This window comes from Cricetulus griseus, chromosome 8 (genome assembly GCF_003668045.3).
Source record: "Cricetulus griseus strain 17A/GY chromosome 8, alternate assembly CriGri-PICRH-1.0, whole genome shotgun sequence".
Lineage (NCBI taxonomy): Eukaryota > Metazoa > Chordata > Mammalia > Rodentia > Cricetidae > Cricetulus > Cricetulus griseus.
Window position 1 is genome coordinate 30,058,548 of NC_048601.1, and position 26,235 is coordinate 30,084,782.

General features: G+C 45.4%; 1 protein-coding gene across 5 annotated transcripts in view; it reads right to left on the reverse strand.

Moving 5' to 3' along the window:
• Nucleotides 1-26,235, reverse strand: part of LOC100754902 (ubiquitin-like modifier-activating enzyme ATG7) — a 222,672-nt gene that overhangs the window by 74,458 nt on the left and 121,979 nt on the right. For 3 of the 5 annotated variants that reach the window (XM_027429133.2, XM_027429135.2, XM_027429134.2), the window contains exons 18-19: nucleotides 22,155-22,277; nucleotides 11,577-12,150 (exon numbers count right to left, since the gene is read on the reverse strand). In XM_027429133.2, coding sequence (XP_027284934.1) covers nucleotides 12,049-12,150; nucleotides 22,155-22,277 — 225 coding nt within the window. In that variant the 3' untranslated portion in view covers nucleotides 11,577-12,048. Of the gene's footprint in view, nucleotides 1-11,576; nucleotides 12,151-22,154; nucleotides 22,278-26,235 lie in introns of those variants that run through there. The other 2 variants (XM_035448952.1, XM_035448951.1) reach the window with 1 other exon arrangement.

The window sequence follows — 26,235 nt, forward strand, 5'->3', positions numbered from 1 at the left end:
GTGTTGGCCTACCCAAGATCACACTGTTGGTGACATTCACAGCTAAGCCTTCAAGAAGCCCACCTCTTTTACAGAAGAACACAGGTGCACAGAAAATGCTATGAGTGGCATGTACCTATAAGCACAGTGTTAAGTAGAAGCAGGAAGACCTGAGGGGCTTGTTGGCTGGACAAAGCAGCTCCAAGTGCAATGAGAGCTTGTCTAAAACAAAACAAAACAAAACAAAACAACAACAAAAAAACCCCAACCAACCAACCAACCAACTAAATAAACAAACAAAAAACCTAGCTGGAGATCTGATGTCAGAGTTCTCCATGTCCACAGACACACACAAATACGCCACACGTAGAAATTATTACCAAAGAGAGACACCATGTTCCCTAAGCAATTCCACTTCCAGGCAGATACCCCAAACAACGGAAAACTGACATTACCATAACAACCTGCACACAAAATTTACAGCAGTACTATTCCCAAGATCCAAAAGGGCAACAACCCACACGGCCATTGGTAGATGAAAAGGGAGTACAACCTGCTCTTTCCATACACCATACTTGGCAGAAAAAAAGAACGGAGTTCTGATATATGCTCCAGTGAGGAAAAGCCTTGAAAACCTTATGTTAAAGAGCGAAGGCAGCCAGAAAAGACCATATATTGTGGGATACCGTGTTTACGAAATATCTAGAATGGGGGAATCTATACAGAGACAGAAAGTAGTTACTGCTGCTCAGTACAATGAGAAAGTGCTTTACTGGATTGGGAGCACAGTGCTGGGCAAATGAGGGTGACCTGCTACAGCCTGTGTGGTTTTGGGGGGCATGAATATGCTATAAACAAATAGTGATGATGAGCACAAAACTTGGTGGATATATTTTTAAATTATCACATTAAACCACTTTAATTTTTTTTTTTTTTTTCCCCGAGACAGGGTTTCTCTTTGACTTTGGAGGCTGTCCTGGAACTAGCTCTTGTAGACCAGGCTGGTCTTGAACTCACAGAGATCCACTTGCTTCTGTCTCCCGAGTGCTGGGATTAAAGGCATGCGCCACCAACGCCCGGCTTAAACCACTTTGTTAAGATGAACTCTACTGCTCCAGGCAGGAAATGACCTTGAACTCATCATCTTTCTACCTCCATCTCCAGAGTGCTGGGATGGAAGGTGTGGACCACCCACCATGCCTGATTTTATGAGAGGCTAGGGATCAACCCAGGACCTCATGAATACTAGGCAAACACTCTACCAACTGACCAGAATACCCAGGCCCTAAGAACATACATTTTTAAAGGGCAATTCATAAGGTATATGTTTTATATCTCAGTTAAAATGGTTATCCCCCCTCAAAATGAATATAATAATCCTTTAGAAACTTGATGGTGAACTGTCTGGCTTGAAAGAGATCCCTAAGATATGCTAAGTATCTGAAGGTGTGTGTGTGTGTGTGTGTGTGTGTGTGTGTGTGTGTGTGTGTGTGTGTGACACATTTGTCCAACTCAGTGAGAATATTCTCTGCCAACCTACATGGAGCTTCTTCATGCCAGGCTCTGTGCCACAGGGTGGGCAAGAGTGAATGATGGTCCCAGAAAGAGTAACAACTCATAGGTGCAAGAGTCAGAAAAGCATTCTTGTGGGCTTACAAGCCCAGAAGACTAGGCAGGAGGACCAGGAGTCCAGGTTTGTCCTCTCACTCTCACCCCAGCCAGGGCTCACTTTCCAATGGGCTCTACCCTCGTCAGCACAAGTCTGCCCTGGCCAGGTGTCAGTATTGAGATTCATGTCTTAATTCTGGCTCCTCGGGCTGCCTACACAGGCCAGTGATAAGGTGCTTGCCTACCATGGCTAAGGCCCTAAGTCTGATTGCTAGCCAGTACTGTAGGCCTCATACAATGTGTTTTATACCTTGGGCTTCAATTGCCAGGATCCAATCTCCCTGAGTGAAGGCTAGGGCAACCCCACCAGAACACCACAAGGGAAGGGAATGAGGTTGTGGGTAAGGTGGTCTGTGGGGCAGATTTAAAGTTCTTATTTGAAAAGAAGCAAATGTCTATACACCAAAAACAACAGGGAGTCATTGGATGGCAGCAAAGTTGTGGAGTTTTGTTTGTTTGGGTTGTTTTTGCTTTTTTTCACTGCTGGGGCAGAACCCAGCACCTCACATTTGCTTTGCCACTGAGCCACACTCCCAGCCCCAGATATCCAGTCTAGTTTCTGTCCTCAGGAGCTCAGTGTCTCTGCAGGGAAGCCTGAATAAAATTGTTGGTCACGTGAATTAGAGTAACAGTAAAGAGACTATTATGGGAATGGAAAAGCTCTTTACAGGCAGCATGCCAACACTACGGTGGCATTCACCTACCCCAGCCTCCTCTAATGCAGGCTACTTTCTCCTGCCCATTTCCCATAAGCCCTGGGTAGAGAGGTTACATCTGTGAAACCTAGAAGCCTTCCAGATAGAAGGGCTTGCTGACCAGGGCCAGCTGTCGGGAACTTCAGTGAAGGACATGTCATCCCAGCAAACAGTGGCACACAGATGGTTTTCAGCAGAAGGTGTCCTACAGTGACAGTTACAGAGAGGGTGACCTCAGTGGCCCTTTCCTTATGTGGAGCAAGCCATAAAATTCCTGGGAGGAAGATGCTGCTCCTAAGCTAACATGGGACATTGATCCTTATGACCAGGAACTGCCATCCATTCTGGATGGATCTGTACAAGCCGGCTCCCTGGGGTAACACATAGACCATTCTTATCTTCAACCAGCCACTGCCTCTGATTTACCACCCTAGCCTGGCCACATCCGCCTTCACAAGCTTACCATTTGTTTTCAAAAGGTCTAAAAGCTTTCTTTCTCTTTTAAAGATTTTACTTTTGAGATAGGGTCTCACCCTGTAGCCCTGGTTGGTATGGAACTTGCTATGTAGACCAGGCTAGTCTCATACTCAGGGACCAGAAAGGTACTCAGATCCCACTGGAACCAGTTCCAGGTGGTTGTGAGCTGCCATGTGGGTGCTAGGAACTGAAACTGAGTATTCTGGAAGAGTAGTCAGTGCTCTTAACTATTTTCCAGACTCTAAAAACCTCTCCTTTTTCTCTTCTGAAACAGGGTCTTGCTGTGTGGTTCAGGTCAGCCTTCAGTTCTGGACACTCTGCCACATCATCACAGATGTGGCATTCTGCTTTGGGCATTTTCTTGGTTCTTCACTCTGTTGTGAGGGTCCCAAGCATATGGGACCAGTAAACCGTGCATGCTTTTGTCCCATTGATCTGCCTCATGCAGGCCTGCTTCAGATCCACCTCAGGTCGGAATTAAGAAACAAGGTGGACAGACTTGGTCTGTGGACTCTGCTATATGTCTGCCTCCACTTCAGACTCCAGCTGCCCTCTCTGGCACTCTCCTGTCGAAAAGAGTGAGCTTGGGCCTTGGGAATCCTGACATGTGGACACAGCAAGCTGATCCCAGGCCACCCTGGGGAGGCACACACACCACTGCCAACTCATACAATGCAATGTGAATTGTCTATTTTCATGAGGGTTCCTCCAGAGAGATGGTCTGTGGGCAGGATGACTCAGAGAGAGCAAAATGAATTCACCCCACAGAGAAGACAAAGGGCTTGGAACATCACTGAAATGAGAAAAATTGGCCACAACAGCTGCAACACTTTAAGGTCTTCTAAACAGACGCCCCTCCTGCCTACTTCTCTACCCACTGCCAGCAGTGAGTGCCCTCTCTCTCTCTCTCTCTCTCTCTCTCTCTCTCTCTCTCTCTCTCTCTCTCTCTCTCTCTCTCTCTCTCTCTCTCCTAACTAAGGTTCTGCTATTGTTGGCAAAAAGGGACAGCAAAGGCTGGGAAATATTCCCTTTAGTGAGTGTCTTTTATCCCTGGAATTATCTTTTTCGAAGACGGCTCTGGATTATTCAGAATGACTCTAAACATCTTGGCTTCTTTCTAGGTGGAAAAAGTGTTAACAAAGCTGTGGACAGGCCTTTCCACACATAAGGACACCCAGTGCTGAGGCCACATGGGAAGAAGGCCCATGGCCCTGCCTGCCCTCTTGGGCATCCAGAAAACTCTCAGTCACTTTAGCATGAAGATGACCACACCCTTTTTCATAGTCCATCAAGGGAACCTCCTGGTTTTAGGGTAGCCCCTCTATGCATGCTTGGCAGAACTGTAGATACCCCATGTTTGCTAAGAAAGGGGATTATTTATCTTTCCTGCCCTTTGAAGCTTTAACATATAGTATGGTCAGTGGTAACAGCCTGGTCCCCACTGGATTGTCCCTGGGCCTGCTGTGGCCACTGGTATACACTGGCTGCAGAGAACTGGTCCTGGCTTGGGTTCAGGGTGACGATAAGTGCTGGCCAGTTAGACATCTTTGTTGACTGCACGTAGATGTTGCCCTGCATTAAAGAACACTAGGAGAAATGGTCTCAGCCCTAAAACTTGTCTCCTCCCCAGAAAACATCCTGCTCTACCTGCATCTGTAAGCCGAGTGAGGAGCTCTCAGCTTCATGGTCCTTACCTCGGCTTTGGGGCTGGTTTATAGTGTTAACTGGTTCCCCATTTAGGTAGGGATAATGGGGGAGGAGAGGGACATAGGACATGAGACTCTACAAGTTAGGTCAACACCTGGAATCAGCTTTGCAGATTAACCCTTTTGTGGCTAAGTGCTCAGTGAGCTTTCCTATGGGCCTCACTGTCCCATTTTTAACATACACAGATCATAAATTCACTCATCTGAGGTACTGCTGGCGGGTTTCATACCTCAGAGTTGCACAACCATCACCACTATCTAATTCAGTATCATTTTCCTTTATGCCCCTAAGTAGCCAGTACACATCACAGCCACCCTGTTTTCTCTAGCACTCCTTTCAGACTTCCAGGTGATAGCTCGTCTCTTTTATCTCTGGGACTTGTTGCCCCTGCCCATTCAGTTTCTAACAGCAGCATCTACCAAACTTTCCAGGTGCTACAGTCATGGACGGGAGCCAACTCTGGGGCCTGCCTGCAGTACCTGAAACACAACTGCTCTATGTGCAACTCCCAAGGCTTCTTCCTGAACACAAGAGTCCTGAGCCCCGCTCATGTGAGCTGGTGGAAGCCTTTTGTCCCAGTGGCACCCAGGGTGAAATCTGTCAGCTGACATCAGTCACCAAGTTCCACTGGGCACGTGCTGATGGGGGTGAAGACACTGATGACCCTCCCTCCCTCCTCATCCAGTATTGGGGGCCGACCTATACACTCCAAATCCCCCAGCTTGGTAAATATCCAGATGTTATAGGTTATTTTAAATCTGCCTTCTGTCCCATTCTTCCTGGGCCTCCAGCAACATGTCAACTCTTGTCCTGGGCCACACCGATCTAATATCCAAGGAGGGCTTGTCAAGGTGTCTCTGCCATAGAAAAGAAGGTCAGGTTTGAGTAGTGCAATCAGTTAGAACCAAGACACTCAGAAGAACACAGGCTCTCTGTAAATCATTTACTGAAAGACACTGTAGGGACAGCAATTGCAGAGACCTGGAATTTCCAACTTCAGTCAAGGTGACAAAGGGAAATTTAGTCTTAATTCAGAAAGTCAGAACCTAAGTATATAGAGCTTGGAGAAGAGGGAGCTCACTGAGCAGAAGTGCAATGCCTCAGGGCTAAAATGGCTCAGTGATTAAGAGCATTGGCTGAAATTGTGTTCGCAGCTACACTGTACTGACACTAATGCCAATGCCACCTCTCACTTGCCAAGCTCCAGCCGAAGGAGAAGTTGGGTAGGTAAAGAGGTGCCCAAACCATGGCTCATACAAAGCAGATTGCCCACCAATCCACCAGTGATAAAGCACCTAGAAAACAACTGGCCACAAAAGCTGCTAACAAGAGTGCGCCCCCTACTGGAGGGGTGAAGAAACCTCCGGTACTGTAGCACTCCCATGAAATCAGACGCTATCAGAAGTCCATTGAATGTCTGATTTACAAGCTCCCCTTCCAGAATCTGGTGGAAGATCTGTGCTTCCAGAGTCAGCTACTGGTGCTTTGCAGGCAAGTGAGGCCTGCTTGGTTCGCCTTTTTGAAGATACCAACCTGTGTGCTATCCATGTTGGATGTATAACAATCATGCCAAAACATATCCAGCTAGCTTGCCACACATGTACTGTGAGGGGGAAACATTTCATTCTTTAACAGTTTTTCCCCCTGTCTTGATATCAGTAGTTTTGAATGTTATATAATTTCAAAAGGTACCAAACTGATTGTGAGTGGAAAAATAGGGGACAGAAATTGGGCATTGACAGTTTTTCTATTTCCATTTGTGTGTGAATTTTTAATACAGATGCAAGATGTATAAAGCAGTAACACAAATAAAAATGTTTTGGAGCATACATTTCAACTTTATAAGAATTAAAAATAAACCTATTAAAATTTTCTGGTAAATGCCAGTATTTGGGTTTCTAAAAACAAAAAACCTTGGCAACTAGACAGTGTTTACAGCATTTTTATGATGTTTGTAGCATTTTTATCATACAGTAGATTCCATCCATTCACTGTATCTTTCTGAGTTGTTCTACATGCAAATACATGTCTTTAATGTGTCTGAGTTTAGTGTGGTTCCTGCAAGTTTGTTATTAAAATACATTAAAATATATACATCTATTAATATGTATTGCATACACACATACACATATATGAGCACCAGCTGCTTGTCCAGAGGACCCAGGTTTGATTCCTAGCACCCACAAATTGGCTAATGATGTATGTAACTCCAGTTCCTGAGGATTAGATGCCCTCTCTGGACTCTGGGTACCAGGTAGGCATACAGTGCATAGACATACATGCAAGCAAATTCATATATATATATATATATATATATATATATATATATATATATATGAGGTCTCTGTTACTATTGAGTTGCTGTAGCCCTATGAGGTGAACCCAAACCATGCAATTACTAGCTGTCTCATTGTGTGTGTGCTGCAGTGGAAGCACAGCCCACTGTCCAGTTCACACGTCTCTCCAGTTCACACGTCTCTCCAGTTCACACGTCTCTCCAGTTCACACGTCTCTCCAGTTCACACGTCTCTCCAGTTCACACGTCTCTCCAGTTCACAGTCTCTCCAGTTCACACGTCTCTCCAGTTCACACTTCTCTCCAGTTCACACTTCTCTCTCCTGTGAGTTTATTTTGTTCTGTGGGAGTCAGTCTTCAGGAGTCTTCATGTCAGGAAATACTAAATTCTGACCTGAAAGCTAGGGATCATGGGACATGACAGTGACCATGAAAAAACAAGTCTGAGAACAGAGGTTTGGAAAAGTGAGACACTGTGGCCTGCCATTCAGAAAAGACAGGCCTGTCTAACATGTAAGAAAGGCAATTCATGGGGAAGGAGCATGGGCTTCCTGGCTCTGACGTTTACCAACCATTGACTGTGGTAACTTAGGTGGCCACCTTGTGCCTCAATTTCTTCATCAGTGAAATAAACTGTGAATACTGAGACAACCCAAACACACACCTAAAACAATGCACGGGGAAGGGCAAACTCTCAGGTCGGCCATTACAGCATTGCCATCTGGATGGGGGACAGAGCATGCACTCTGGTGTAAGAGTTCCCCAGAGGCTCCCAGCCAGATACTGCCAAAGGCAGGGTCCATACTGCTGTGCTCACAGCCCCGGCAATGCTCTTGACAAAACAAAATGGACAAGGGGGTCCCAGAAGCTAAGGTCTTTCCTGGAGGCCACTGCACAGGTTTCTGACGGCCTGACAGTCTCTGAGGGTAGTTAATGGAGGATGGGGCTCTCTGCCCCCCACAAACCAACATCTAATTGTGAAGAGGAGATGGGTAAACCACACAGCTGCTGCATTTGAGGCTGGCCAGCCATTCAGTGCTTAATAGGTTTTTGTTTTTAATTAGTGGGAAAGCCATAACCAAGAGTGGGCAGGAAACACTAACGCAGGATCACTCCCTTTTAAGGTGCATGAAAGCTTGCCAGTGTTCTATTACAATGGACTGCATCAAGGCTACAGAGATGGCTCAGTGGTTAAGGGCACTGACTACTTTCCCAAAGGACCTGGGGTTCAAATCCCAGCAACCACATGGCAGCTAACAACTGTTTGTAACCTCAAGATCTGACAGACTTACCTGTAGGCAAAGCACCAGTGCACATAAAATGAAAGTCAATTAATTAAAAATAAAATTGATTCGATTACATCCCTTCTCCTCCCTTTCAGCACCTCTCACTACCATTCCCTTTAGGGTACAGTTCCCCACCTCATCCCCACATACCTGGCAGCCCACTTGCAGGGTCTATGAGTTTCCTATCACACAGCATTTCAGGGCTTGTCCCTTATTTATCTCTAACACTACCTCCTTCCCATGGATGGCAGAATGGCATTTGTTGGTCACAGGCATAAGGAAGACTCCCAAATGTCCCCTGACTGTCCATGCAATGGCTGCCCTCCACCCCTGGTTCCTATGACAAGTCCTTTTTGAACTGCGGTTTGAGGTTTCCTTGGAGTTCCATGGGGTCTGGTTGCTACACTTAACATTTATTATACTGATGTAAAAATGCAAGGAAGGGGAGAGAGGCTCCTGGGCCTTGCCATGCAGAGAAGGGGACACCACAAAGCTCCAGCATATTGAAACTGGCTCAGGTTTACAGATTTCTCCATGGCCCCAAGAAATTCCTGCACCTTCAGGCAGAACAGCTAGGTGTTTACTGAAATCTACATCTGGTAGCAATTTGTTCAGCAGCAATAGCTTCTCCTGCCTTCTCCTGCACCAAATACTCCACTGGGATCCATAACCCCACACTGCTCATTTGTGTGAGGCCAGTTTGTTACTCATGTCATTTTTTACACTGGCCTGGAAGCAGAGACACTGTTCTCACCCATGGTCATCTGAACAGAGATGAAGCCACATACTGGCCTCTGACTCCCTCACTCTAAAGTCTGCACTGGAGCAACAGAAGGGCAGGGTGTTGCCCTTTGCTGTCTAGGAGTTTCTGGCCCATGATGCTGTCAAGACCTGCATAGGAGTCTCAACCCAGAGTGACACTTCCAGGACTGTGGAGATAGGGAGGCACACCATGCTACAACTCCAGGGAAAGTTCTTTGAGGGGTGATGAGCCTTGAGACTGGCTGAATGAAGAGTTTGTTTTTGGTGGCTGTAAGTCCAAACAGTGAAGCCCAGCTTGGTGGCAGTCCTTGGTGACTACAATTTTATGATTTGCACCAAGCTCCTCAACTTCAATTATTTCTGCAAAAGTGAGGACAGGGACAGATGTGCAGGTCAAATTAATAGAAAATACATTTTCTGGAGGGTGGTGTTGCACACCTTTACTCCCAGCACTTGGGAGCCACAGGCAGGCAGATCTCTGAGTTCAAGACCAGCCTGGTTGACAGAGTGAGTTCCAGGACAGCCAGGGCTGCCACACAGAGAAACCCTGTCTGCAATGAACAAACAGAATATTCATGACAGACTTCTGACATGTGTGCCTAGCACCCACGCGGGCCTCTACCGGAAGTGAGAATTCCCCATTGCTCACTTCATTCATGCAGATATGAGGGAGGGAGGCTGTCATTACACTACCTTATCCTTATAGCTCAAACTGACCAATCAGAATAGCTCTTCCTTGCCTAATGCAAGGTCTAGAGAAGTCATGTGACTGGCTAATGATGATGGCTTTTATTAAGAGCTATTGAAAAAGATGTCTCTGTGAATTTGAAGCCAGCCTGGTCTATAAAGTGAGTTCCAGAAGTATAGCCAGAGCTGCTATACTGAGAAACCGTCTTGAAAAACTACAAATAAATAAATAAATAAATAAATAAATAAAAGAAAGAAAGAAAAAAGAGAGAAAGAAAAAGATACTATTATGCTATTGCAGAAAAAAAAAAAGGTATTTTCGAATTGTCTAAGCCCATGTTTCTTGCTGACTGGCAACAAGAACCCATTGACAGAATAAAGGTCAACAATAGAGAACACAGGTAAGCCATTGTAGGGGAACCTGTAGCCATGCCTGCTTAGGGGCTGGCTACAGGTCTGCCTGACCATGCCTGCGAGAGCATGGTCATGGTGATGTAGAGTAAGCGTTCAGTTGTCTGGGTTTCACTTTCAGTTTTCACCCTTGTGTACAGACTGCTGCCATGCCGGCTGGCTAGGTTGCTCTGTAAGGCTTTTCCCTATTAAATACCCTTATATTTCTAACATGGCTCCATATTGGTAATTACCCACTTTAAGCCATAAAGACAAAGATGGCCTTGACCTGTGAGATGCCCCTATTCGAAAATCCTCCTGCCTGAGTCCATGGAAAAGTAAACTACCTTGGGGCTGGAGTCACAGAGACAGCAAATTTATTTGGTGAATGTTGAGGACAATCATCACCAATAGAGACCAGATGGGAAAAGTGTGCTGCTAAGAGTCTAGGAAGCCTCTAAGGCCACACAGAAATCTCACTCCGCATGGCAAGGGCTCAGGATATGGGAATGTCCTCAGCCATTCAGGGCAATATGGAAGTGCTATTGCCCTTGTGCCCTGCCCCCAGGGTCTCCACTCCTGTCAACTCCAGCGTGAAAAGGATGTGATGAATCTCAGCTCCCAGCATGGCACCATTCTCAGGGTTTCACCATAACCCCATGGCTCCCCAGGTCCCTGTTCTTGGCCATGTCTGAAGCATGGGCAGAAGTACTCAAAATCAAGCACCCCTACATTCTTCTCCTCAGGGTTCTCCAGGACCATCATGTCCCCACATTAGCTGTAAAGATTTTGTCACCACCAGTTTAAAAGGCCTCCTAGAGACCTTTGGTCAATTCCTTATGAAGTCACACATTTTGATCACTGAGCTCTGTGGAGCCTTTTCCTGAAGTAATGCCTGTAATTATTTTTACACTAAATCCAGGCTGAACTTTTGGTTTCTGTCACTCATAACCAGTATCTAGAGGGCTAAAGAAGAAGATTGCTATGGCCACCACATATACAAATGTAGAACACACATTCTGAAAAATACCAAGTACGATGCAAGTGTTGGATATTGACCATGGGTGACATGGCTATGACTGACAGAGGGCTCTCAAGTAACTAGGTTGATGCAATGGATTCTGCAGCACCCTGCTATGGAGGCTGTTGCATTTTTGGGAACACCCCCCCCCGCCCCAATAACCACCCCTGTAAGGACCAGCCAGGATGGCTGTGCTCTTTACCAACTCACCCAGCACATGGTTCATCTGGACCATGACATACACTGGGCACTGACCACCTAGACTCACAGAATCTTATAAGAGGAAGTCAATGTCAGTCAGTCATTCATGAAGAAATCTATAGCAGCCCATAAGGCTCATTCCTCTCAAGTCTCACTCGTGGTTTCCTGGCAGTGCACTTGGGTGGGTATTTTGCCATCTATGAAGCAGTGTTCAGAATGCTGGCACCAGTGTTCTCTATGGACAGAGTAGAGGGTTTTTCCCTTGTTTATCTTTTATCACAAGAGCAGCAGCGAGTTCCACAGAGAAGTTAATCTTTATTTGGAGTGTGGACCAGAAGGACAATCAAAACTATTCAAGCTGAGTGGTGAAGACCCACTCTCTCATTGTCAGAGCATAGGACTCTGAGGGAGACGACTCATCTGATCTTTGAAGCAGGCTGGTGCAGGTGTATTCTGAGCACTGCCAGCTTTCAGAGCACATTCTAGACAATTCCGATGGGCATGCGGCTGGAGGAGAGTTGGGACTCTGACCAAGGATCACGGCTCATCTGGGATTAGAACACCATCAGCAGTCTCTAACATCTTTTTCAAGTGAATAACTAGGTCATTGTACTGTGCTTTCTTAACACAGTAGAACATGCCAGAAACTTCAGAGTTGAAATAGAGAGACAAGCCATTGGAAAGAGGAATCCAAAGAATCACAAATGAGAGTTGCTAACCTCACTGGTAATCAGGACAGTGGAAATCAAAAGCCTAATGAGATAATGTTGCACATGTAACAGATTGGGGACAATTTCAAAATACGATGTGTCAAGAATTTGGCAAGGACAAGGAAGTACAGAAGCTTAAACTGGCCCAAATGTTGCTAGAAGGCAGTCTGTCATGATCTGATGAAGTTGAAGACATATTTTCTATGATGATCCCAGGTAAACAGTGTACATACATCACAGTGAGGGTGGTGTCTACTCCCAAAAGAGAAAACCTGGGTTTGGACAGGTAGAAAAAAACAATCATAGACATGACCATTGTTGGTGGCCCTACTAAAACTGACTCTAGCCAACATTCTTTATTGTTAACTCTAGAATCCTAGCATTCCATTTTCTTCCTGGGAGGGATGATAAGGAGAGACCTTAAGACACACTGACACAGTCAAGTGCAGTACAGGACCCGGCAACTCGTCAGCCAGCAGCACTGGAGGAGGGGGACTTTCTGACTAGGGAATGCTGCATGGCAACAAGAGTGAGCAAACCTCAGTCACAAGTACAGACCAGATGTAGCACAATTCCATTCATGAAATTTTAAGACAGAATTGCATTGTTTAGGGATGTGTCCCCCAAGCTGAAGATGAAAAAGCAGTGTGTGGAGCAGCAGCCACCAGGGCTGCAGGCAGTGAGCAACACATGAGTTGGGAAGGGCACTTAGTTCAGGAAGCCATGGAGAACATGTTATGTTTTTTCTGCATGTGTTGTGGATCACTTTAAAATACGAAAAGAGAAAAGACAAGCAGGAGGGGTTTTCCTTGATCTTTGTCATTTACTGTCTAGAAAGCAGTTTGGGCATCAAGCTCCCCCGCCCCCCGACCGGCATGTGGTGCTTTCAGAAGCCTGTGCACCTGGGCCCAGCGAGTCAGAACCCATTTCTCAAAGGAGGTGAAGGCTCCTTTGAGAGCTCAGCAGGGGTCCCAGGCAGATCTCACCACCAAGTAAACAAGCTGAGACAAGATGAATGACTTGAAAAAAGTTGGGGACCACACAGCAACAGAAGGATGGACCAGGGGTCTCCTCCATCTCTTCTGGTTTCCACAGCCACAACTCAATCAAGTGCAGATAGAAAGACTTAAAACCCTGTCCATGTCCAATGAGATGATGGTTTGTTTTGTTTGTTTGAAGCAGGTTCTGATGTAGCCCAGACTGGCCCTGAATTCCTTTTGTAGCTGAGGGTGGCCTTGAACTGCTGATCCTCTGGCAATTCTGTCTCAGTTTCCTGAGTGCTGAGCTTAGCATGTGCCACCATGCCTGGCTAGACTTTTTCCTTTTATTATTCTGTAAGCAATACACTGTGACAACTATGTATCACTGGCACCATTTGATGGGTCAGGAGTGATGGACAGATGATTCAAGGCATAGGAAAGGGCATGCACAGGATTCATGCAGGTGACCTTCCACTTTATAGAGGGGCTGGCATGCCTGCAGATTGTGCAATCAATGGCCTTGATGCTGAAGGGAACACCTGTGGAACTCACCAGAGAAAAAGCTGCGTCCAGCTAGCAATCCTTGGAGGAATCAATAAGAATGTCCCATTAACAGTCATGAACTGACTAAGCAATTACAACGGTTTCATATTAAGAAGTTCATTTTTTTCCACACAGTTCCTTTACATACTCTGACACTGATGCTAACTTGATACTCTAAAACTCACTTAATACAAATTACTTCTAGGATGGTTAGTACCTGCTTAAAATTCAAAGGTCTGTGGCATTGATATTAAGAGTCACTTTTAGTTAAAAAAAAAAAATTGAGCTGGGTGATCACACACCTTTAATCCTAGTACTCAGAAGGCAGAGGCAGGCAAATCTCTGAGTTTGAGGTCAACCTGGTCTACAGAGCTAGTTCCAAAAACAGCTAGAGATACACAGAGAAATCCAGTCTCAAAAACCAAAGCAAAACAAAAAACGAGAAAAGGTTTCCATTTGGTTCACTTGTACTTAGATTACATTAACTAATTGTGTATTATAATCTAAATATTTCAGTTTTAAGTTTTCAAATTACACTGTGTGTGTGTGTGTGTGTGTGTGTGTGTGTGTGTGTGTGTGTGTGTGCGCGCGCACGCGCGCGAGCGTGCATGCATATACACACCCAGGCACTTGAGTGCTACAGTACATGTGTGAGAGCAGAGGACAGACATCTTTGGGGAGTTCCTTATTTCCTCCCTCATTGCTGCTGCTGTGTACTCCAGGTTATCTGTTCCATAAGTTCTGGGTAATTCCATGGTCTCTGTCCTCCATCTTGCTGTAGGACGCCAACACAGATTTAGGCTCCCCGATCCATGAGTTTTGGGGATCAAACCCAGGTTGACAGGCTTGCATGACAAGCATGTTTAGCTCCTAAGCCATCTCATTGTCTCCTCATTGTCTAAAGATTTGAAAATGTGCCAGCACCTTTATAACTAGATACCATCTCAGATCCCGGGTGAACTCTGGCAAGAGGAAGTGATTTAAACAGTGGCAGGCAAAGGAGGAAATCCCGCCTCTACCTCCAGCATGCAAATCCCAGGCCTTTCCCAGGCTGGCCTATCCTAGATCCTTGGGCCTGCATTGCCAAGGCTGAAGTGGGCCCTGCTGTCATGGAATGCAGTCTATTCCCACAGGTCACTGACTAAAGAAAGGGGAGAGAGTGGAAGCGAGGACAGAGGGGAAAGTATGTCCCAAGTGTCTGGGCACAGAAACACAAACTAGTGTTTCAAACGTCAATGATCCCAGCTCATCTGACTGAAGTGACACAAATGTTTACGTGCGCAATTCTTTATGAACAAGAACTATTTTGAAAACTTTTACGAAGCCAAGTTTCTTTCCTTTTAATAAAATGCCAAGCAGAATTAGGTGGGGTCTCTTCCAAGGAGGCTTAAGGTAGGATAAACACAAATACTTTAAGTTAGCAAATTAAAACAAAACAAGGGGTTTTGAGTCTGGCTCAATAGCAGAGCACGTGCTCAGTGGCATGAGGCCCTGGTTCCATGCCCAGCACAGACAACAACAAAAACCTATTACCTATTTTGAGCTCCACGCCCAGCACAACAAAAACCTATTACCTATTTCAAGCTTGTTAGTTTTTTTTTTTTTTTTTTTTTTTAAAGCACACAGCATCATAACCACAAATGGTGGCCAGCTCTCAATTTCCTCTCTAGTTTAGGGAAGACGGAAGCCTGGAGAGAAAGCTCCTTGGACCTGCTTTTCTCAGGTGGTAATTCCAGATGAGTCATGAGTTTATCGGCAAGGAAAACATCGAAGGTTTTATTAGATTTTACTAGAAGCCAGTGGAAGAGTAAGAAGGCACAGTGATGTGGCAGATGCCTTGGTACAAAGAGACAGGCCACCAGAGAATTCGGCTGTGCTGTACTGTGTGTGGAAACTTCGAGGCTTAGTATGAAAGCAGAGATTCCCTGTAAGTTAGAACCATCTCGGCACCCGGCTTGCAGTGCTATCTCTGCTCCCAGTCTGTAAGGTGTACTGTAAACCTTACCATGTGCACTGAGGCTTCACACAATGAAGCTCACGGCATGTAACCAGCATATCTGTTTTTCCCTCTGTCCTTCTACAGCCTCATCTGTAAGATGGGTACCTCTTCCTCCTAAGAAGGGATCCAGGGGCTGCAGGGATCCAGGAGCACAGTATGCTGGTGGTGATAGTATTAATTACTGCCCTACTCTCACAGGTCTTGGGGTTCCCCTGCCACAAGTATATATGGAATCCCTGCTGTTTTCCTCTCCTATACCTGAGTTCCAGCCTCTAAGAATCAATGCTTGCTCTTTCCTGGAGCCCCCTCTGGCATGAGAACCTCCTGAGATCCCACAGAAATAAAAGAACCACGTGTCAGATTCTGCACCCATGGCCACAAGACCTGTCACACATCTTCCCTTCCCTGGCACCATGGCACTGCCTCTCAGGCCTGCCTTGTACCTCTTTGCTTCTACAGCACCTCCAGCTGGGCAGGGCTGATAAACAGCAATTGAAGACATCAACGATACTGGATTAAGAGGCATACACCTTTGGTGCTATTCCTGCCATCCCTCAGCCAACCTAGAAGGTTCAGAACTGCAATCTCAGAGCTATGATTCCATTTAATTTTACAGTCTTGAAATATGGAATCTCCCCAAATTCAACACAAGGCAGATGTTTTGCTTGCAAATGAGAAGGGTCAGCTGTGAAAATACAGCCCCTAGAAAAACAAGGACAGGACAGGCTACAAGGACACCTCCAGGGGCCCTCCACCGCTGAGTCAGGAAGTTGGGTCAGCTGTGCCAGGCCCATGTGCTCCCTAGCCCCAGGAATACACTCAGTTTCTACCTTCTGGCTCACAGACCCCATCTTGAGAAGCACCCCCAACTCAAAATGCATCCATTTAGCTTAGTGTTTTCATGATTTAAAGATATATACAACTGCCAGTCAAAGGCAAATCCAGACTGAATTCTTCTCCGACATGACCAAATCAGCTTTAAAAACATTTTTTTAGGTTCATGTAATATCTCGGAGTCTTTATGGTTTGATGTCTTTTGGACTTGAATCTCATGGTTTAGGGAGGACTCCAGTCTCATGATTTAGGGAGGATTCTATTCCCATGGTTTGAGGAGGACCAGAGGACTGTTCCATTGTTCAGTTCCGTCTTGTCTGCTTGAAGCATGTGACTCCCCCTTTCTTTCTCCCGTGGCCTCCAAGTAGATTGCACCATGCAGCCTCCTCTCTGAAAGGTAGGATTTTGCTGTCTTTTCTTCAATAGGCCCATCCCTAATGCCCACATATATAAACGTCTCAAATCTTTGCAGATAATTCTGACAGCAAATAAAAGGGATGCACTTTATACAGCGGGTTCTCAATGAGCCGCTGCCAAGCTGGATTTCAAAAGACAGGCTCCAGTTTCCAAGCTAAGCAGCACATGGCTCTATGCCTGCAGTTTCTGCCTCCCCTTCCCTCCCTCAGGAGAGAGGGCCAAGGCTGATCTTGAGGGATTGCTTCATAAGGAAAAATCAGGGCAGGGCACCATCCCAGGACCGACCAGGGGAGAAGGGCTAGCAGAAGACTCTGGGAAGATAGAGCTAGGTGCATGAACAGGCTCGTTCGTCAGTTCCCACATGAGCCCTCTCCATTGCAAACAGGTCTGAGTGCTGACACGGAGCTTCCCACAGCTTCCACTGGCCTCTAAAGGCATATTTGTCATCAGAGGCTCTTGATGAAGCTGTACATAAATATCTGACTGTTGTTAAATACAAAACAAAACAAAAAACTACTCCACAGAAACCAAATCAAAACCAGCTGTGAGGGCGAGGGGCCAAAAACTGGGGGTAAGTGCAAAGGCTGGGCAGAAACACTTGTTAACAGTGTGGCTCACTGAGCAGGAGAGGAAGTCTCTGTGCCTAAGAAGTCACAATGCATGACTACCATGCTTCTCCTGTGACTTTCCACCTTCTAGAAGTCTGTAGCCAATGAGACAGTTTGACTCTCAGCTCTGGATGCATCTGCCAGCACAGCCATCCTCGAGGCTGCCAGCCTGTAAGGGTTGTATGGCCTGTATTCACAGTTAGTGCTCAACTTTCCTCCTCTATTATCACTAATTAACTCCCTAGATCTGCAGAAAGCATGCCGCGTCACCAAAATGTGAAGACATTAAGTGCCATGAGCAGTGCTAAGGATAGGATGACGCTGACATCAGCCACGTTGCCAAGAGGCCTGAGTGAGGGGCAGATGGTCTCAGGCTAATCCTGGAGGCAGGAGAATGGCCAGCTTCTGGCTATGGGATCTGGGAATTTCACTCTCTGAAGGAGGGACCAACAGGGTTTGTTTTGTCAACCCTCTTAGGGAGTCATCTTTAGTTAGACGGGCTGGAAAATATATCTTGGTGTTTCTCAGAGCATGATGCTGAATCCACAGTTGGAATAAAATAAAAACATGGAAACTGATATTTTGTCCCAGGACGAGAAATAACCCTGGGGGCTAAGTTGAGCCAATTTCATAAAACGAGGCTAACACATTTGCATGTTTGAGTCACACTGAGACTTTCCTTAAGAAATCCATCAATTAAAGCAACACTTGGGGGAACTCCTCAGCAGATCTGTGGCTGGAACACCCTGTGGTTCATCAACCTGCAACTTCCATTTCCTGAGGTTGCAAAGAGGCCAGTCTCCAAGAGCCAGCATTCTTAGGAAGTTGGGCCTCGAAGATAAAGTGTGAAAGCATCCTTTGTCCATGGCCATGTTTTAAGAGTATAGGAAGCTGAGTGAGGCCTTCCCTCTGTGGGGACTTCTAACATTCCATGGGCAAAATGAAAACATTTGACAGCTGGATGAGATTCAAAGAATGTGGGTGTCTGTCCAAGGTGCCATCTTTACAAGATAAAATACAAGTCAAGGCAAATGGCCTTTTCATGGAAGTGCTTTTAAACTTTTTAGTGTGAAAAAAATTAACCCTCCATACATATTCTACATTAAGAACATTTGGATTAGCACATGGGTGGCAGAGGCAGGCAGATCTCTGTGAGGTTGGGGTCAGCCTGGTCTACTTAGTGGGTTTCAAGTCATCCAAAGCTACACAGTGAGACCCTGTATATAAAAAACAAACAAACAAACAACTATACCCCAGCTCAGCAGCCTCTCCTCACTGTGGCAGACAGGGCAACTCCCTGTTCTCTGTCATGATGGTTCACTAGTCCTGTTATTTTACTTTCAAGCTTCATCCCTAGTGACACCCAGTCACTGTCTCTCATATTGTTACCACAGAAACATCACCACCATAAACAAGGCATCTTTCTAGGGCTGGCCCCAAGCTCCATCTGCAACCATGGCTTCTTAACTCTTCCCTCTCCATTAACTGATGATCTCCATAGCAGCTCAGGCACCAGTGGCTCTCAATGAACTCACTGCAGTCCATTAGGATGAGTGACAATGGCCATGGTCAATCTCACTGGATGCAGATGGCCCTGCTTGGCTGTATCTTTGTCACTGTGGCCTTTCTGTGGCAACAAGAGGACATGTGGTCTCCAGCAGGTTCAACTGGGCACAACACAGGTGGTAAAGTATACACAGAACTTTCTAGAGATTAGTGCTGAAAGGGCAGGGAAAGGGGAGTGACCCCATAATGGGCATGTTTATTTTTTGGGGTGATGATAATGCCACTCAGGGCAAACTACAAACTACAGAATTATCACTTGAAAACGGATGAGCCTTGTGGCTGTGTCATGTGCCCTGTAAGTCAGGGAGGCTGGGGGCGCTGCTTCTTTCCTCTCTGCCTTTCAATGACCAATGCCTCTTTTGTATATAAAGACAGTTTCTCACCTTTTAAAACTAAAGGAATAATGGTTGTCTTTCCAAAAGGCTTTCCTGCATCCTATCTCTGGCTAAACATTTTCAATGGCACCTCAGCTCACTGCTAACACCTTCACTTCTCACAGGAAACATGAACCCATGAGTGCCACTGTCTCATTAACTCTTGTTCAGTAACCGCCATGGTACCTGTAGTCAGACTTTCAGAAGAAGTTCAGTAATTTTAAAGCAGTTTTACACACACACACACACACACACACACACACACACACACACATCACACTCACAAATACACATGGTCCTGAGTTCCAGCACCACAAAAAATTTTAAATTCTTTTTTAAAAACATACATAATAAAACAATGCATATTACTTTGAGTCTTTTGTAACCCCAAACCCATGAAAACAGTTGATCCAAAAGGGAATTATCTTTCTCATTATGTTGCATTAAAAATATAGAAGTTCATATTTTCATACTAGGCATCTATAAATTCACCAGAAAGTATAAAAATTAAAATACTACACACACACACACACACACACACACACACACACACACACACACACACACACAGATGTTTTCAGTTTTGTTTTGTATTTGAGATATGGTTTCATGTAGCCCAGATTGCTACATAGTTGAGGATGACTTTAAACTCCTGATCTTCCTCTTTACCCTGGGGTACTGAGGCTTGGAATTCCACAAGCTAGGAAAGTGCTCTACCAGTGAGCTGTATCCCTGGCTACTCTTTGACATCTGTATTTATTCTCTTACACATACAAGCTCTTTTTGGAGCAATGAGACGACACAGGTGAGAGTGACTTTTGCTGCTTTGAGGTCCCCCGGTGAGCACTATGTTTTTGTCCTTCTCTTAAAGCTTCTATTTAGAGCTTTGGTAAGCTAAGGGTTACAGACCCAAACTCCCAGAAAGGCTGTCAACTGCAGAGCATGAAATTAATCCAGAACATGGCTAAAGGATGAAGAAATAGCATCTGTCTGTCTCCAGGAGAGGAAATGGAGCCACGTGACAGGCATGACAACTGTTTCTATGGACAGACGTTCCTAATGTGGTGCTGGCAATGGGCCCAGGGCCTTGTGCATGCTAGGAAGCACCATACAGCGGAGATGCATCCACAGCCCTTCACACATTTTATGCCTTCAAAGCCTGAATCCCATGCATCATCGCATGCATCATTTCTATTCAGGACATGCTGTTTGGCTCCCTCTAGTCAAGGAGCATGTGTCTGCAGTTGCCAGATTAGATTTTTCAAAGAAGTTGGGAATGAGGAAATTGAGACTTTTATGTTAAAGTTGCGATTTTAAAATTCTGGGTTTCTTCAAAATTTAACACAGGGCAAGCTCCAAATCACCACAGCTGCAAGCCACATCTGGCTCATGGGCTAACTGGCTAATTATCACTCACCTCCAATGTTATGGGGGATTTCTGACTGAACAGCTCACTTAGTGAAGGTAACTTCAAAATAATAAAATAAAATAAAAACCACTCAGGCTCACAGATGAAGCTCTGTCCTTCCTGCCCACAGCCTATTGTCACCAACGCTGGCAGGAACTTCTTTTCCTCTGGGCCTTTGAGAAGGATATGATCAACTAAGCCACCAAAATGCAGACTAACCGGATGTAATCAAGGGATGAGCCCTGACATCTGCTCTGTCTCTAGAGTGAGATACAAGGAAATCTCTGCTACAGCTCTTCTGAGCTGCTAAAGAAGTTAATTCTGTTGGCTGACAAAGTCCTCTCGCCATCTTGTCAGTGATATCAGAGCTGCTAATATCTACAGTTTCCTCCTTATGCATTTCCAGGCCACAGAAGCCACCATCAGCAAAACCTCCTGAAACCTGCCTGGGACCTCAGTCTCAGTTCTAGGGGGCAGTTTCATCTCTCAGAGTTCTCTAGAGATGCTATTCACTTCCTGGCCCTGAAGATGAAAGACACTTCAGCTTCTAAGTACCAGACATCAGTAAGAGCCACATTTCCTTAACACCCCAGCATCTGAACAAATTACAGAAAATGCACTTTCAGCTCTGAGCCAAGCACCAGAGACAAACTGCCTTGTTTCCTGAGTATGCCTGTCAACCTCACCCCAACCTCCTCACCAGTCCAAGCAGTTGTACTCTGGTTTTTCCAATGGTTTCTTCTACTCAGAGCTCATCCCACTCCTCAAAATGGCAGCCCTTATTCCACTGGCTGGCCAGGACTGGTCCATGTCAGCCACTCCTGATTATTTGGGGACTGTTAAGTGGTGTGGAGATGCAATCTCTGGGGTATTTATCAATGACCAGGACACATGGCTCTGCAGTACTGAACCAGGTCTGCAGAAAATAGGATGGCAAGGGCTTTCCCTGTGTAGCCACAGAAGTGCCATGAGGGCTCGGCTCACCTTGTGACCTCTCAGGGAAAAGCCACTCCCCCAGGTGAAATGCTGTCCTCATTCTTAGCCACCCATTTTGAGTAACTATGGGCTTCTCTGCCACCTGTGTGTGTCCCTCATTCAGGGTAGGGACCTGCACAACTCCCAGGCCAGGCAGGGCCATTTCACAATAGGTCAATGTTGGTACCTAAGACTGACCAGGCTGTCAACAACAAGTGGGCCATGTTTTCTCTAATGACACAGCCAGAGTCCAAGGCCCTCACTGACCTGTGTTTTGACAGACACCTTAAAGACTGTTCTCCAACAGCTGTACTCAAAGACACCTTCCAGAAACACAAGTGATGCTCAGAAATCAGGGACCTGTTCTTGATCTGTCTTGACTTAGTGCTTTTGGCAGCTACAGGGCAGACACCTTAGCACACCAGGGTGTGTCACTGATGACCAAGGTGCTACCTGCTCTCAGGAAAAAACCAAAAACACACTAAAATCAAGCACTCTATCCTCTTTCACAAAAGCAAGAGTCAGGCAGGTTGTAAAACTCAGTCCTTAGGACAGAAATACTGTGTTCTTACCTCTGCAGCTTGGGTCTCTTGATGGAGCAGTGTAAGACCAGTCAAGTCTTCTAAGAAGGAATGTGAGGAGTTAAACACCTTCGCTAGGAAGGTAAATCCTTCCTGCTCGTATTGATCAAGAACCTGCAAAACATTGGTACTTTTAGAAAGGGAGCTGTAGCTGTTAGATATGCATTAAAAGGTTCTTCTTTCTAACAATCACTTGTTTAAAACAGGGAGGTGGCTCAGCAGGCAAAGGTGGCTATCACTAAGCTTCATGACCTAAGTTTGATTCCCAGGGAGGGCCCACAGGGTAGAAGGAAGGAACTGACTCCCACAAGTTGTCCTTAGACCTCCATATGCACCCCATGGCACATGCATGAACACACCGCACACAAGTATAAGTAGATAAAACTTTTTATTTATTTTATTTAATTAATTTATTTATTTATTTTTGGTTTTTCGAGACAGGGTTTCTCTGTGGCTTTGGAGGCTGTCCTGGAACTAGCTCTTGTAGACCAGGCTGGTCTCAAACTTACAGAGATCCGCTGCCTCTGCCTCCCGAGTGCTGGGATTAAAGGCGTGCGCCACTAATGCCCGGCGATAAAACTTTTTAAAAAGAAAATAAAATATAAGGTAAAAATGCTGCCTGACAGGCAAAAAAAAAAAAAAAAAAAAAAAAAAAAAGGCTGGGGTTAAGAGACTGGCTGCTCTAGCAGAGGACCTGGGTTCAGCTCTCAGCACCCACCATCAACTGGCTCAAAAATGTCTGTATTCCAGCTTCAGGCAATCTGATGCCTCTGGCCTCCTCAGGCACCTGCACTCACATACGTACATACATACGTACATACATACATACATGGACACAGACAGAGACAGAGACACAGATACACACTCTCTCTCTCTCTCTCTCTCTCTCTCTCTCTCTCTCTCTCTGTGTGTGTATTCAAAAAATCTTTAAGAAACACTATTGGAGGACTTGGTATGGGAGAGTCACATGTCTTCTGTGTAGATGTCTCCCAATAAAGTAAGTTTCATGCAAGTTCACTGAATGTTCTACAAGACTCAGCTACTGGGCCAAAGATTCACTTGTTACAAAATAAATAACGGTAGAGAAGATCGAGGAAAAAATGGAAATTGATTAAGGGAGTGGGCAGGACAAGATGGCTTGTTAGAAATCTGACATTCCAGCTAGCCAAAAATCATTTTAAAACATAGCTGTTAGAAATGGAAAAATGTCAACAGGAACATCGTAAATGAGGACAATCAACACAAGAATATACTCAATATCACATGTGACCAGAGAAATAGCAACCAAACTACAATGAAATATGCCCTGTACACTGAAGGGTTACAAAAGTCAGGACACAGCAAGTGCTAGGAAGGATATGGGACACTTGGGACTCCCATGACCATAAGATGAGAGCATCAATTTCCAAGTTTAGTACTCATGGCCCGGCACCTTGCCTGGCTCTGGTGGAGTAGGTGTGGGAAAGCCAGCCCTGAGGGGATGAAAGTAGGAGAGCTGGTTCTCCCCCTGCTCCTTGCTGTGTGAACTAGCTGGGGCAACACTGGAGAGTTCACCCTAGTGGTAGGAAAGGGAGAGCTGGCGGATGACCAACCCTGCAACTACCTAGGCCCAGAACCAGGGTTATGTGTTGGCCCATGCCAACATCCACCCCATCTGTGATCTGCTGGAGCACAGGAAGGGGCCAGTCCTGCAGATCCAAAGCTGCAGGATCTCCACAACACAGAGCAACAAACAGGATATCCAAGAGGAGTCCCAGTGAGGGCCAAGTATTGATGGTATAGTAGAAACCAGAGTCCTCAAAACAGGCCAATGAGTTTTTGCAACAAACACAAAATAAATGGATAACAGGGTTTACTGCGTGACTCATTGTGTCATATTACAGCTTCCACAACATGATTTTTCTTTTTATTTTGGGGGAAGGTTGCAAAGGCAGAGGGTGAATAGGAGATGAATGGTATCGAGATGTATGATGTGAAAGACACAAAGAATAAATAAAAAGATAGTAAAAAGAGAAGCTTAGTACTTACATGCCCTATGACCCAGTAATCCTTAGGTACACAAACAAAGATGTGAATACAGGAGCATGAGAAGACACAAACCAAAGCGCTCATGGCAGCTCTGCTCATGATAACAGACTCGAAGTCACTTAAGTAACTATTAGGTAGATGAATAAATGAATTAGGTATATTCAGGAATGGAATACTATGTGTCAACTATAGAAGTTATAATTACATTCGTCAAATACATTACAGAGAAGGAAGAATTGGTACACACTGCATAATTACCTTTATACGAAGTTTAAAACAAGAACAAGTAAAATTAACCCAGGTGTTATAACTCGAGATAGAGTGGACCCATGGAGAGACTGTGCCTAGAAGAGGGGTGCTGAGAGTGTTAATAATATCGGATGCTGAGTACATAAAGTATGTGTCGTAAGAATTCATCAGAGCAGTTAGGATGTGGACAAGACTCCCATAAGCATGATACCCTTTCCATAGAAGGCCAGAAGATGAAAGGCCAGTCACCTTGACAAGAGAACAAGAACTGTCAGAGCAAAACAAGTGACTGTCACACCCCTGGATCAGTGATCACAGGAGATGTCAAACAAAGGGCTGGCAGTGAGCTGCAGAGCTTCAAAAGTTATCTCAGAACCCAGAATAGACAGGGAGGAGAGTATGAAGAAAATGGCAGACATTGGTCACATCCAGTCATCAGTGGACATGTGAACAGACACCTGAGAAGCAGTAACTTAAGAAATAGAGTTAAAAAAAAAATCCTCCTTTTGGAAAAGCATAAACAGCACAATTAGCAATTTCACTTGTGAAAGTTTCTAAGTGGTTATTTGTAGCAGGAACACAGATGTAAGCCTGCTCACTGAACCACTGCAGCAGAAAACCTTGAAAACAGATATCTGACAGGGGACCATGTGCCACATTATACCTCATTTATAGCAGTGGCATATCCTGTAACCCATTAAAAAAAAAACACGAAGTACTAGGGAGGCTGGTAAAAATTGATTTCCAAGACATAACAATGTATTTAAAAAATCCAACATCTAGACTGTGTATGGAGTACTGTGTTTAAAAGATGGAGGGAAGACAGAAAAAGAAGGGGAAATGAATTCAGGTCCAAATACTCCTTCTACAGTTTCAATGTTCTGCATCTGAAAATGTCTAAATCAGCTGAGTGCTGGTTTAGGGGGAAAGGATCATTAAAAAAAAAAAAAAATGGAAAGGGGAGAAGGGATACCAGCCTCTGGGAACAGGAGCAGCGGGAGAGTGGAGAGAAAGAGAGATGTCACAGGCAGAAGTGTCCACACTGTGTCCTGTGGCTGGCCATAAATCAAATTTGGACATGCTACAGGTACTGCATAAAGCTGCCCTAGGGCCATAAGTATAGGGCTTAAGAAATAGAGGTGTCTGAGTCACGGAGATCCTAAGGTTATCACAGGACCAGTCCTTTCAAGAGGTCCAGCAGGTCCTAGATGGGGTAGATGTTTGGGTGAGCCAACCCCAGATTTAGCTGGGGGCCTGCCTGGTTGAGCTGGTCAGTCCAGGCTGCCCACCTCCAGGGAGAACTAGCTCCCCTATGCTTATGCCGTCAGGCAGCTCTCCCCTGCCCGTGGTGGGGGAGTTTCAGTGAGGATCCAGTGATTATGGTGTACCAGAAACCAGAGGCCTTGAACAAAACCAGTGACTCATTGCAATGAACATTAGCAAGTAAAGCTGATTGGACAATACTATGTGTGACACACCATGGTTCCCAATGCCACCAGGATGAATGAAGAGTTATTGGAGAGGCAGGAGAGACGGAGGAATGAAGAGGTTTTCTTTTCTTTTTCTTTTTGCTCTTTTTTTGTTTTCTAGTTTTGATTTTTTAAAAAAAAATTCATTGGGTGGGTGCTGCAGGAGGGAGGGGAGGATATAGAGGGACTGGGAAGTGAGTGGAATTGGGCAGGCAGATCTGTGAGTTCCAGGCCAGCCTGGTCTAAAGAGCAAGTTCCAGAATAGATAGGACTACACACACACACACACACACACACACACACACACACACACACACACACACACA